Source organism: Mustela nivalis (genome assembly GCF_964662115.1).
Source record: "Mustela nivalis genome assembly, chromosome: 2".
Taxonomy (NCBI): Eukaryota; Metazoa; Chordata; class Mammalia; order Carnivora; family Mustelidae; genus Mustela; species Mustela nivalis.
Window position 1 is genome coordinate 121,289,816 of NC_139021.1, and position 14,967 is coordinate 121,304,782.

At 40.2% G+C, this 14,967-nt stretch overlaps 1 protein-coding gene across 3 annotated transcripts in view; it reads left to right on the top strand.

The window, feature by feature from the left end:
* The first annotated feature begins 5,672 nt into the window (after positions 1-5,672).
* The window catches only part of BICC1 (BicC family RNA binding protein 1), a 260,873-nt gene continuing 251,578 nt past the window's right edge, over positions 5,673-14,967 (top strand). For all 3 annotated transcript variants that reach the window (XM_082719498.1, XM_082719496.1, XM_082719497.1), the window contains exon 1: positions 5,673-6,186. In XM_082719498.1, the coding sequence (XP_082575624.1) occupies positions 5,685-6,186 (502 nt within the window). In that variant the 5' untranslated portion in view covers positions 5,673-5,684. The remainder of the gene's footprint in view (positions 6,187-14,967) is intronic.

The following is a 14,967-nucleotide window of genomic DNA, read 5'->3' on the forward strand; positions in this document are numbered from 1 at the left end:
GCCTCTGTCTTCTGCTCAGGTCATGATCTCAGGATCTAAGGATCCAGCCCCACTTTGGGCTCTGCTCAGCGGGGAGCCTGCTTCCGCCTCTCTCTCTGCCTGCCTCTCTGCCTACTTGTAATCTCTCTGTCAAACAAAGAAATAAAATCTTTAAAAAAAAAAAAAAAGAGTTCCTGGAAAATAACACCAAATTCATTTTACTTTAAAATGTTTCCTGGGGTGCCTGGGTGGCTCAGTGGGTTAAAGCCTTCGACTCGGGTCATGATACCAGCATCCTGGGATGGAGCCCCACATAGGGCTCTGCTCTGCAGGGAGCCTGCTTCCTCCTCTCTCTCTGCCTGTCTCTCTGCCTACTTGTGATCTCTGTCTGTCAAGTAAATAAATAAGATCTTTAAAACAACAACAACAACAACAACAAAAAACTAGCCTAAAATGTTTCCTGAGGAGTCCTCTTTGTCAGATGAGCACTAAGCAGTTAGACATGAATTTCTTAGATAGGTGTAAGATAATGCTCCTTAAAAAAACAAAACAAAACAACAAAAACTCTTATGGGTTTTCATAACTTGTGAACTTGAAGATTTTATTTAAAATTTTCTCAGAGATTTTTTTTTTTTTAATTATTGACTTACTCCATTTTAAAAATCTACACAATTGATTACCTGGCATCTGATCTATTCCTATGCTTTCAGTGAATTTCAATGAAATGGAAAGATAAAGTCAAATCACATACATGCTCTTAAAACAAAAAGACTATCAATTATTCTAACTCTGGTTCAATTTTTGTAGAAAAAGGACACAATTCAGAAGCTATAAATTCAAGATTCTGCTATTTATCATTTCAATAATGGTTTTGTAAGGATATGTTGCTTCATTAGCTTTTCTAAATTTAAAACTATATATCCATATGGCTTCAAGAACCAAATTGTTCTAGAAGACTTGTATAAAACCCAGAAGTACCGTATGCCTTCCTTCCATTTCCCATTTCCTACAGGCAACCACTTTTAGTTTGATTCTATTTTCACTTCCATATCTCTAAATGACGTGCTTGTATTGGTACTTCTTCATTTTTAAAAGTTTATCATTATCTATTAAGGCTCTCCTAAAGCACTTTTTCACCGCCGCCCCTCTCAAAGCCCCCACTACTCCTCTGCATATGTTCATACTCTTCAAGCATTTTATTCAGTCTAGAAGAAATCTCAACCCTGAGACTTATGACCTGCTCCAATTTGAGCTCGCCTTTCACTATGATCCCTAGGACCCCCTTTGCCTCTATCATGTGCTAGATCTCTTGTTTCCTAGGTTTCATGTTTTTCTCTTCATCTTGATTTACTCCCTTGCTTTGGGGACACACGATCTTCAGTAGCTTACTCAGAAATAATATAAGGAAAATAACCTCTTTTGAGAGATCTCATACCTAAGAATGAATTTGTCAGGCATGATTGATATTTTTACTGACTATAAACTTCTACATTGGAAATTATTTTCCATCAGTCACTGCTCTACCACCTTTAGCTCCTGGTGCTTCATCGGTTTGGTTCCTATGTTTTCTCCATACCTGCACACAAGAAGCTTAGCACTGGTGGATAAAGTCAAAACAAGCAGGCAGATCCCTTATAAATTTGTGACTACCAAGATCATGTGGACTTTCAACAGTACCAATTCATTCTTTTACAGAAGCAAAAGAGTATTTTAAAAACTCTGTAAACAAACAAACATGAAAATCTCTACTTTCTTCAAACCTTTTGCAGCTCTCCTTCCCCCACATTCTCAGCAGGTAATTTTGACTTTCACTCTTTTGGGAAAATAAAAGCCATGAGGTGACAATTCCCTTGAACTCTAGAAATGAAATCTACAAAGTGACATACATTTACACCTATCTGTTCATCTTTGGATGAACAGTTTTGCTTATATTTGGGTCTTGAAGTCTATTCTGTTCATGCTTACAAAGCCCTATAATACTGATTTCTCCTCTTTTTTTTCCCTCATATGTTCAATTTCTGTCAAATGGATCATTTCCAGTGGTTTTTCCAGTGCTCAAACCTCACCCATTAAATTAGTCATTCAACTTACCAGCCAACCAACATAATAAACAAGAAACAGCCCTTCTTCTACCTAGATTGTTTCTACCTAGGTTCCTTCAGCTATTTCTCTCTGATCCCCTTCTCAACCAAACCTTTCGCAAAAAGCTGTCTTTACTCTTTATTTCATTAGCTAGATTCATTCCTTCACCACTCCATTCTGACTTTTCTTGCTAAGGTCCCAGTGACCTTCATCAAAAAATTTTGACCTGGGCTGCCTGGGTGGCTCAGTGGGTTAAGCCTCTGCCTTCATCTCAGGTCATGATCTGAGGGTCCTGGGATCAAGTCCTGCATTGGGCTCTCTGCTAGGCAGGGAGCCTGCTTCCTCCTCCTCCGCTACTCTCCCTCTCTCTCTGCTTGCCCCTTTGCCTACTTGTGATCTCTCTCTGTCAAATAAATAAAATCTTTAAAAAAAATTTTTTTTTGACCTAACTACTATGCAAAGATCATCACATTTTCTTTTTTGAAGTAGTCTTTTTTCCCCTGGGCTTACATAACAAAACTTTGTTTTGTTTTTTCCTTCCTCCCTTATTATTCCTTCTATCTCCTTTCTTATTATATTGTCATCTTCTTGATCACTAAATGTTAGGATTTGTGAAAAGCTCTTTCCTTGATTCTCCCTTCTTCTAATTCTTTTCTCTTTCCCGAGACAGTTTTACCCATGTATATGGCTAATTATTGTCTATAAACAAATAAGTAACATGTTTTAGTCTCCAGTCAAGATCTTTCCTGAACTCCAGACCCATATGTCCAATTGCTTATACAACACATCTTTTTGGGGTCTCAATGACACCTTAATCTTAATATGCCCAGTTCAAATTCATCTTTATCCAGTGAAGTCAATCCTCTCCCAGTGTCTGTTTTAGCTAATGGTACCTATCTTTCTCCATTTATGTTAGCCAGAACTCGAGAGTCATTCTTGACATTTCTTTCTTCATCACCCCCTATCCAATCCATCACCAAACTTGTTGGTGACATTTGCAATCACAATATTTCTCAAATCCTCTCACAAATCTCAATCTTCACCACTCTAGGTAAGCTACCAGTATCTATTATCTAAACTTTCTGGATAGTCTCTTAATTGGTATACTTCTGTTCCTGCTCTCGAACTACTCCCCATGCTATAGCCATAGTCATCTTTTAAAATGCAAATCTAAGTACATTATCCTTGAAAGCCTTTACATGGCTTCTTTCTATTTTAAGGAAAAAGACAAAAACTCCTTAATTTGGCTTATAGGGCTTACATACTCTATTCTTTCCTTAACTCTCTTTCCTCAGCTAACACTGCCTTATTCCTTACTTTCTTTACCAGCTTTGCTGATTTCCTTTTTGGTCCTCCAATGTACACTGCCTCCTCCCACCACAGGATCTTTGCTTATGCTGATCCTGTTGAGAGTCCATACAGCTTGGTGGCTAAGCATAGAGTACCCAAAGTCTAATTTTCAAGGGAGACTTCCTGGGTTCAAATCCTGATTTTATAATTTATAATTTTATAATTTACTTAGTTGTAAAATTAGTTAAGTTATTTAACCTCCCATACCTAAGTTTCCCCAACTGGAAAACAAGGATAATTTTGATATCTGACTTCAGGGATGTTAGGATGATCAAACAGTCATTTGAAGGGGAGGCCTCACTCTCCTCTTTCTTACCCAGTCAAATTCTTCTCAAACTTCTATTCAGCCCCAGAGTAATTTTCTCTGACAAGCCTCCACTGACCTCTCTGGTTGAATTCAAATACTCCATTACTAGATTTTCTCCTATCTTGAGTCTCTTATTCGTAATGCTTAATATAGGTGCAATTTCATATTTTTCTGAATGATTTATTTATTTAGATCAATATTCTATCTTTCTAGATAGAATGTTAGCTCCAGGAGCTTAGGGATTGTGTTTGTTTTTGATAACTCTACTTCGGGCCTAACATACTATCTATCATATCCCAGGTTCTCCCCAAATATTTCTTTTTTTTTTTTTTTAAAGATTTTATTTATTTATTTGACAGACAGAGATCACAAGTAGGCAGAGAGAGAGAGAGAGAGAGAGAGAGAGAAGGAAGCAGGCTCCCTGCGAAGCAGAGAGCCTGATGCGGGGCTTGATCCCAGGACCTTGGGATCATGACCCGAGTGGAAGTCAGAGGCTTTAACCCACTGAGCCACCCAGGAGCCCCTCTCCCCAAATATTTCTTGACAGAAATAGATGGTAAACATCCCTGATGGAAGGCTCCTTGATAACCTGTTTTTTGGTGTTTAAGTTAGTGCTTTGCACAGTAATTAATAAGTTCAGAGAAGGAACACACGGTAGTCAATCAAGCAGTTAAGCTGTATATCTGCTCCCAGTTTTTCAGAAGGTGATTCTGAGCAGGAAGGTTATCTGCTCAACAAGGTAGGGTTTTGTGGAAATTATTTGCCAGGTACATGGACCTGGGTTTGATTCTTGTCTCCATTATCTGATGTTATGTGACCTTAGTCATGTCACTTGACTTCCCAGAGTCTTAATTACCTCATCTGTCAGTACAGGACAGTACACGGCACAATCAATTCTTGTTAACTAGGCAACTGAACCTATACGAGTTTCTATTGACCCTAAGTGTAACTTGCCCCTTGTGTAAGCCAATAAACCTCCCTCTGTGACACAGTAACAGACTGCTTTCCCATTCCAAACCCCACCCTCTAAAAGAGTAAACAAAGCAAAACAAAACAACCAGGGATGAATCAGTGAGAACGCAAAATGGAGTTCCAAGGGCATTCTTGGTGCAAGCAAGTTTCTTCCCCGGTGCTTCAAGTCCAAGTTTATAAGTGGCAGTGGGTGGGCTGGCCTGGGCAGTTAGGATCATAGGGTCATTTACTGGTCCTCTATGAGACAGACCTTGAAAACAGAGAAGAGCCCTCGGTCCCTGACAAAACAGGCTGCCTAGATGACAACTGGATTCAGCTAACCACCATTTCCCTCTGAGAGGCTTTTTTTCTTTGCCACCCGGCCTTCCCCCTTTCAAATCAAGCTGAATCTTCTCCTTGAGAATCACATAGAAAATGACTCCCTCCTCACTTCATTCAAGAAAAAAAATCCCTTTCTTCACAATAAAGAGGAAGCCTCTTGTCCACTTCTTCTGCAGCTGACCGTTTTGCTGTGATAAGAGGAGTGATCTGGCTGTGAACTTGAGCGGAGGAATGAACTGCGTGGAAGCAATGACCACAAGGATGTCTGCAAGAGATGGACATTGTTTTCTTCGGCTAGTCTTCTCCTTCCTCCCTCCTCTTGTTTCAAACTTCTGGGACCGACCGGGGTTGTGAGTTACAGCGTGCAGTGTGTGTATGTAAATAGCAGGGGAGTTACGTGTGCATTCGGCGTGCGTCCGGAAAGTGTGCTTTAAACCTGGGGAGTGTCTGTGTTTGAAGAACCGTGAAAGTACACGGGCGGGATAAGTTTTGTACGAGTAAGTGCAGAAAAGCAGTAGTGTGTACGTGGTGAGTGTGCGCGCGCGAGTGTGTTCGAGCGCCAGGGGCGCCCCGCCCGCGCGCCCGCCCGCCGCGGCTCCCCGTGGGCCGGCGGGGCCAATGAGCGCACGGCGGCCAGGGCGGCGGGCGGGGAGGGGGCGCCGGAGCCCTGCGGATGGAGGCGCGGGCGGCGCGGCGCGCTCATTCCGCTCGGGCGTTGCTGGCAGGGGGAGGCGCAGTCACTGGCCCAGAATCCGGGCCCGGACTCTGGGCAGCAGGCGGCTCTCGGGGTTGGGATGCGCCGGGGGCTCCGTGGCGGCGGCGTTGGCGGCGGCGTGGGCGGCTGCCGGGGGACGAGCTAGCGCCGCGTCGCGGGGAGCCAGTGGAGCCCGGACTGCAAGCGGACGCGGGGGCGCAGGCGGGGGCGCAGGCGGAGCGGCGGCCGCAGTCGGAGCCCGAGCCGGAGCCCGAGCGCCGCGCGCCCACCATGGCCGCCCAGGGCGAGTCCGGCTACCTGGCGGCGCACTCGGACCCGGGCTCCAACAGCGAACGCAGCACTGACTCGCCCATGCCCGGCTCCGAGGACGACCTGGTCGCCGGGGCGCCCCTGCATAGCCCCGAGTGGAGCGAGGAGCGCTTCCGCGTGGACAGGAAGAAACTTGAGGCCATGTTACAAGGTAGGCATCCCCCACGTCCTCGGTCTCCCGGACCGAGTCCGCACTTCTTCCCGGACATCCCCGCTCTGCGCCCAGCTCCCCACCCCAGCCCAGAGCCGACGTAGTTTCCCGGTTTCCTCTCCCGCGAAGCCGCAGGACACCCAAGGAGTGGGGACCTCGCGGGACTCTCCAGCCTTCCACGCCTCTCAGGTCTCCAGGCACCGGGAGCCTTGTGCTAACTTGACCCGCTTTAGAAAAGCCAAAGGCCGGGTTTGTACCGGCACGTCCCAGTTGTGTTCACTTCGATACTTTGGAGATGCCAACTTTAGCCTCTATACCCGGGCTGTGCCATCAGGACCCACTGCGGCCGCACAGAATATTCGTGACTGTATCCCCACTCCCTGATAGCCTTGAATTCTAGCGCTCTGTCCCTGTTTCTCCTCCTGTCAGTATCCACTTCCTCCAGCTGAGGGGCCTTGTTTAGCTATTGGGAAACACCGCAGATGTCAGGGCTTAAGATAGGAGCTCCCGCCCCCCACCCTCCGCTCTGGAGTAAAAGGGGCCTGGATGGGGGTAAAGAGCCAGAGCCTGGGGGCTGTGTCAGGGCAGTGCTGCTGGGTTGGAAGACACTGTGTGTTCATCTCCTGACAGGCTTATAAAACACATCTTGAGTTACACTCAGTTCATAAAAATCTTCCTGTGTTATGAGAGTCTGTCTTACACATTTTTTTCCCCCCTAGTTTCTCTGGGACTTTCCCAGGCATAACAGCTTTAGGACTGGAGACAAATTCTGAGTTTTAATGGGAGGATTGGAATTCTTAGAGTGAACGCTAAAATGTCCAAGGTCGTTTGGGCCTGCCTTAAAAATGTTAATTACTCGCCTACCTGTCAGTCACCAGTGTGGTCATTTCCCTCATCCAGAAAACTATGATGGTTTGAATGGCTGTCATTCTTAAAATACTTAGAGGACCAGGCATTAATTTGACTAAGGGTGTATGGTGGGTTCATTCAGTAGCCAGTGTCTTTATATCAAGAGAGGATTGGCGGTTCCAACTTTTTTCTGTCGCTTTGTGCATAACTAATTCGGACTTTATCAGTCAGTGCATCACAACATCGGAGCTGTTTAGCCCTCCCTGGAAATGCAGTGGCTTTTAAAGACAATTAAACAGGTTATTTTAAGAGAGAACAACATGTTTTCCAAGACAATAACTTGGTAGAAACAAATAGCAGGAGTGTTTGGCTGGGGTTTTTGGATGAGCTCCCTTGTTGCTTATTTTTACTGATAAACATCCCTAGTGCTTATCATGTCTGTCTCTTTCTCTCTTTTTTCCTCCTTAAATTATATAATGTTTCTAGGAGAGTTACTTTTGTAATAAACTGTTCAAATAAGAATATCGTATAGTGGATTTAAAAATTAAATTATAGAGGATTTGGAAATTAAAGTTGTATTTCGATCCATTTTAGTTGTTTAATTTGTTCCATTGTTCTTTTTGACTAATTTCTGATTCTAAAACAAAATATTAAGTTTATTCAGAAAAATATTGCGAGATTGTTTCCTACGTGAGTTTGGGATGATGTGAAAGATGGATCTTCTAATAATACTACGTCTTCCTTACCTGTTCCATTTGTGCATGCACAGATAGTGACAGCGATGTTAGTTTCTAGGCACCCCTCTGAGCTTTGGAAGTGGATTTCTTTTTTGAATTAATTAATTTTTCTCTAGAATAAAATGAAATATGGGTGAAGCATTTCTTAAATTTGAAGGCTGCCCCCTTAGCTACTCTGACATGAGGTGGTTTAAAATTGTTTCAGTGATAAAGTTTCTTTCTCAAGAAGTCCTAACACTAACAGAGGCAACGTTTCTTCAACAATCAATGTATAGTGAAATATTTACATTTCAGCCCCAAAGAATTCTTTAATGATTGAACATAGGCTTTTGATTAACTTTCCAGAAATCACCAATAAGTGAATTATGCCTTCTGAGAAAGTAAATTTTGAACTTGTTTGGCAATAGAACGTGGTACACAGTGTATCAAGGCATTTTGTGATGCATGCTTCCTAGTGTTAAAGTATGTAGAACTACTATGTTTGAAGGAATGAGACTGGTTTTCTGAACCAAAAATAATCCTGTGTCTCATTGTTTTAAGCCAGGGGATTATACAGAGAGTGGCCACTGGCATCACTCAGACCTAGGTTGATATCCTACAGACATTGGGACAGTTTCTGGGCCTTTGTCTCAGTTTGCCCATCTCTAAATGGGACTAATAATAGTATTTCTGTTGGGGTTTTGTGAGAATTAAAAGGTACAATGCCTGATAAGCTAATGACAAATAACAGCCTAATATATTTTAGATGCTTTTATTATTATTAATAATAAATATTATAGCATAGATACAAATGGGCACATTTCCAGTGCCCATTACAATTTCTGACAGATAGTGTATACTTAATTATTTGGAGAACCAAAAAATTCTGCAATTTCATATTGTGGAAGTAAAATAGAGACCAAAATAGGAAGTTTGGCAAGTCAGTAAATATTCTAATATTGTTAGATATTCTTCGGTATAAAACTTTTTCTTTTGAAAAGTGCCAAGTAAGTAAAAGTATTTGCCTTGGATTTCTGATTATGTGAATCGGATTTGCCATCTTTCTTTTCATAATTGCCTTAAAATATATGCCGCTTTCCAGTTTAAATCTGGGTAAATAAGATTATCTGTCTTTAAGTCTACATAGTACAAATTAGTGATTATAATGCTTGGAATTTGTTTCTAGAGAGACTGTCCTGGGGGCAAGTTAATCTTTAATGGGTGCATTTTTATTAGTAGAGAATTTCTTCTATGCAATGGACCAAAAATTCACTGAGGTTAAAATATGGGCAGTAGGGCACTGATCAAAGAAATGAAATACCATTCTTGGGTGAACAATGAATCCCCAAATAATTTATATACATAAAAACCACCAGGCTGAAAAGGTAGGGAGAAATTGCTAGTTTTTCTTTTCTCTTTTCTTTTTTCTTTTTTTTCTTTCTTTTTTTCCTTTATCTTTTTTTGTCTGATAACCACTTTGGAACAGTCTTGCAGAGTATCTGACATTTTGTCTAAACAAAGATTATCAATTGTATTAGTCAGTGGTTTTATAAATGAGAACTATTTTCAAGTTTATTGAAGTTTATGGTCAGCCTTGGAATGCATACCATGGACAGCACTGTTTAATTGTAAAGAAAAATTGTTTTTTAATTTATTTAATACTGATTTTCAAACTTCAGAGTTCATGCCTCATGTGAAATGATAGTATTGATTCATTTAAGTCAGTTAGATGTGACTTATGGTATGCAAAGAGGAGGAAGAGAATAGTATAGAAGAAAGAGAATAGTATAGGAAAGTAGGAAATAAATAGGTCAGAAGAGTCAGAAATGGTCTTGGTGTTTGCTAGAGGTCTGAGAGGCAAACATGGAATTTGCATATGTATGTTTTTTTCTTTCTTTCTTTCTCTCTGTCTTTTTGGTTGTTTTACATCTTACTGTTACACTTTTCTTCTTAACTTACAAAACATACATGCATACCATACAATTAAAAATTCCTATATACAATTTAGAAGCATAGCCATTTTCAAAGTTCTGAATCCCTTGTTTCATCATAGAGGAAGTGTTACAGGTGGGAAATGGCCTATTTTTATGAACTGAGGTTGACATCTGGTGGGCTTTTAGGATATTGCTGTTAAAGACTTTAAAAACCGTGTTGCATTTTTACAATGACAGGCACAATAGGGATCACTGATTTCTGGCTTGCGTAGCAGAAGTAGCCACTAAAATAGGTTGTCAACACATTATTGATTAAAAGTAAGAGCAGCAGTTATGTTATCTCTTTAATTTAACAAGTGAAGTGAATCTTTAGTGAAGATGGTCCTGTGTTGTAGGTATTTTGTGGGAGAAATACAAAGCACAAATATATGAAAATTGGGAAGAACTGAAAGTGAAGATAAGTAAGAGCTAAGCTTGATACAGGTTTCTAGCTAATGTTTGATTAAGGCTAATACAACAGGAATAAACCAAACTTTATGAAGCTTAGGGGTTAAAATCACAAGGTGCTGGGCCAGAATGTGAATTCAAATCTTGATGCTGCCTTCTAATAGGGAGCTTGGGAAAATTCATCACCTGTGGCCCTCTGTCTGAAAGTGGGTGTTGGGTCACCTGGGTGGCTCAGTCACTTAAGCATCTGACTCTTGATTTTGGCTCGTTCATGATCTCGGGGTTGTGAGATTGAGCCCTGCAGTGGGCTTCGTGCTGGGTGTGGAGCCTGCTTGGGGTTCTCTCTGTCTCTCTGCCCTCCCCCCATCAGTCAGTCAATGAATCAGTCAAAAAATAAAAGAGGGTATTAATAGTTCTAGCATCTTGAAGTGCTTGTGGTGATTAAGACAAAAATGATGTATGTAAAGCATCACAGTGCTGGCCATGTAGGAAATGCTGAATAAATGAATGATAACTATGTTCATTATAAACCATAGTTCATAAAATGCACATTTTTATATTGCAAATGAAAATCAAGTGTATTGGAAAAGAAATTAAATGGTCTTATGATAAATAAATATTGATAGCTATTTAAATATTATTGACCTTCGTGGCAGCTTACACTGTGATGAGTATATTAGCTTCTTGTAAAGGTGGTTGAGTATATACTGCGTAAAACTATATTAGACATGACTGTGGAATTTTAGGTTTTGCTCAGGATGAGAGAGCTTTATGTTCTTGTTAGTTGTCCTTGCCTTGAGTATTTTTCATTCTTTGAAGGGTCCTGAGCCATTCATTTCTGATACTTTTACAAAAGACTAGCAGCAAAATCTGTTTCCTTTCTAGTTTTACGTTGCTTTGAACTTGTCATTCACTGGTGTCTAGAAAGAGGCTTTTTTCAAAGTCTGTGCCCAGACTTGTTCTGTTTGCTCACTTGTAAAATGGGGATGTTGTGAGCACTGAATAAGACTATGCACGTGAAATGCTTAGCTCAGTGCTAGGCTCCTGGTGCTTGGTGGATGTCAGTATCGCCACAGCTCTGTGCCTTGTGATAAAGATTTCAAAACACTAAAGAGCAAATGCTCGCCAGGTTTTCAAAAAAAAACTACATGTGAATTCCTTTTGTTTCAGGGAAGGGGTTATTTATTTTTTAGAAGTCTTTCTCCAATCAGAAGGTTAGTTAGGACAATTGTCGTTGAGGTTGAGCTCAGACTTGAAGGTTAAGATTGCTTTATAAACAGTGAAAAAGTCCATCAGAGATCGTGTAGCTCCGCAGTAAAGAGCTCAGGAGCTGCTGTTAGACTGGCCTGGATTGGGGTCTTAACTTCGCCTCTCCTAGGGTCCTGTAAGGATAAAACCAGGTGGGCATATGTCCCTGGCCTCTAGGGCACTGAGTAAGCACTCTTGGTCAATGCAGGTACTCATAGTAAGTCTTATCTTTGCAAAGGCTTGTGGGGTTTTGGTGAAATTGATCAATGATAAGTTAAAACATAGAAAGGCTTGTCATATTGATGATTTTAATGGGCAGGAATGTATTTGGCTGTGACTAACAGAAAACCGAACACAGGGCGGCTTACACAAGCCAGGGGTTTATTTTCCTCACCTAACACAAAATCTGGAGCTAAGAGGTCCAAGCCCCAGTAGTTGCCCCAGGGTCCTCAAGGAGCCCAGTGACTACCCTCTGCCATCCCCACTCTCTGGCTTTTGACCTCATTGTTCTAGACTGGCTGTCTGTTCCTGGAGGTGCATCCGGGGTCTGTGCAGGGGAATGGAGGAAACATTGTTTTCTATTCAAGATTTTGAGGAAGAATCTCTCTCCTGAAACTTCCATCTGTATTTCGTTGGTTGCTCTTTGCTACATGAGATTCTGGGACTGTAACTGCTTTTCCAGCTTCTCTAACAGAAGTAGGCATGGAAAAAAAGGGAGGCACAATGGATCCAACCCGGCTTCCCCACGATGGGTGAAGTGGGGATTGTGACAAAAATTCGAAGTTGTGACTGAAGCAGAAGCTTACTTATATTGGCAACTGACCTGCATTGATAATCCCTAGAAATTTAGATTATTTGGTAATGTTATAGGTAGGTGGAATTTCTTTCTTGGCATAATGCAGGAATAAACTTAAATTCTAAAGACAAAACATCCTTATCATATAGAGCTGTTCTCATCCCGTTACTGCTTTTACAAACAGAACCTAGGTCCACTAAGTAATGTAATTGCCTTTTTTCCTCCACTGTTTTTTCCATGTCAGTTTTTTTTTTTAGTCGAAAATTACACAACAATAAAAATGCCTATTTTCCCTTTTATTACTCCACGATAGATATCTTTTCTCTTTTCCTTCCTGCCTATCACCCATCTCAAATTGCTTTTCGAATTGACAGGTTCAGTATAGTTCATGCTTCTGTCCTTTTGGCTTTTGGAGATTGGTTATTGCAGTACATTCTTGCCAAGAAAGCCAGAGTTTGTTCAGAAGATGAAGTCATTTTGGACGCAGTTTGACAGTAGAATTACCATCAGATTTGTGCCATGCTTTGGTGTTTGAAATTGTTCAGAGTGATGAGCTAATAAAATACACTGGTTGGCTCATTCTTGGCTTTATTCTAAAATGTATCTCTTAAAAAATGCATGGTTCAGTGACATGGTACATGTAAAATACTGAATAATTCCTGATAGGATGAGGCACAATTATAATGTTAATTTATAGTGGCTCTTGCTTAGTATGGGGGATGACCTTGGCAAGAAACCCTTGCTATAATGCAGAAGCCACCACATTGATTTATTTTCTTTCTTTCTTTTTCTTTTCTTTTCTTTTCTTTTTTTCTCCTATCAATTGATTTTTAATCCTTATGGTACTTACCTTTAGGGCAGTATCCGAAATACACAAACTATTAATAGAAACATTTTGTGGATGTTATATATTTATAAATCCATTTCCTACCTCCTAAGCTGCTAATGACTGTAGGTAATGAAAACATTTATTTGTAACAAGTTTAATAACTTGTTACTCCCACTGGTATTTATGATGCTGGCATAGAAAAAGGTAATTCTCACCTTGTAGATTTGAAGAAATTTCTCTGTTACAGTGAGTAAGGTAAACCACACATTAGTCTGCATATTTAGTTTATCTAAAGCTTACTTGCATCTCTTGTATAGGAAGATGGTCAAACATAAGATTTGAATATTAGTCATTGTGGTTTTTTTTTCTCATTATGAAAGTAATATAAACTTAACAGAATACTTGAAAGTACAAACAGATATAAAAAAGAAAAACCAGAAGTCTTCTTAATCTAGCAATAACCACTATTGTGTTTTGGAAATCTAGCAATAACCACTGATAGTATTTTGGGAATTATTTTCTGGGCTTTAAAAAATACGCTGACACATAATTTATTTTTATAACAGATATTGAGTTCCCACTGTGTATCAGGTACATTGTTAGCATTAGGCTTTGGGGATGCAGACAAAACCAAGATAGATAAGATAGATATGGTTCTGTGTTTTGTGTCCCCTACATTCTAAATTGGAATCACACCCAGTTTTTCACTTAGCATTGTGTCATGAGTATTTTCCATCTCATTAAAGACTTTTGAAGAGCATGGTTTTAAGTGGATATAAAATATCACCTTGATATATCATACTTTGCTTAAACATTATGACATCTTAAAACATTTCACAGGGTGGGGAGTGGGTAGAGTCTGATGTTTTCACTCATACTGCCCGAGATTCAGATCCTGGGCCGGTTAAAAAATAACCTGCCTAGGCAAGTAAGTAACTTCTCTGCACCCTAGTCTTTTTCTGTCTACAGTGGGGATAAAACTACTGAGGGTTAGAGAAATACTATGTGTAAGCACAAGGGCCAGATCCAGTGCATATACTCAGAAAAATGGCAAATGGTGAATATTAATACTGCTGTCCCAAACACTCTTGCCTAAAAACCTTGTTTGCACCCTTGAATATCCTTGTAGGAAAAATTCTTACTAGTGAAATTTTTGAGCAAAGGGCATGGCTCTTTTAAGACTCCTGTTAAAGTGCACAAAATTATTTTCTGGAAACTGACAGGTTAGGCAGAAGAGACAACAGATTTGCAGGATGTCTGCTCCTCAGGCCTGTGATCTTATAGCCTTACTTGTTTAAGCTGTTAATTGTGAGAAATTAGGATGTAATTGAATTACCTATCCACAGTTAAGAGTTCTATATGTTTCTTTCACTGAAAATTTTAAAAGGTATTTATTTTACCTGATTAACATGTCTGTAGATCAATAGTTCTTAAAATCTGTGTGCATAAAAATCATCTGGGAATATTGTGCAGAAAGGCAAACTCTGGCCTTATGTTGGAGATTCTGATTGTGTAGGCTGGAGGATTGCTATAGTGGTTGGAATCTGCATTTTGAAAAGAATCTCAGCGTGACTCTAGGTTGTGATCCTAGGGCTATACTTTGAGAAACCTTGTCTACATGGTTTCATGGTTACGGTCAAAATTAAAAAGATTCAGATCCTTATCTTTCTTTGATTTCTTTTGTCCTTGAAGTACTTTCTCCATGTTAGACCATCTTGAAGCATTTTAGTCTAGGAGCATAATTTATAACTGGCACAGCATTGTTTAGTGTATTGTATGGGACTTAGGAAGAGCCCAAACCTGTATATTCCTATAGGGGAATATATTATCTTTATTATTGTGCAGTAGGCTCAGAACAAATTTAATTTTCTTACAGATTCCCATTAAGTTAGAAACCTATTTAATGTATTATAAAATAATTTAAAAGGACATATTTGTTATAGAAATTTCAAAAACAGTATG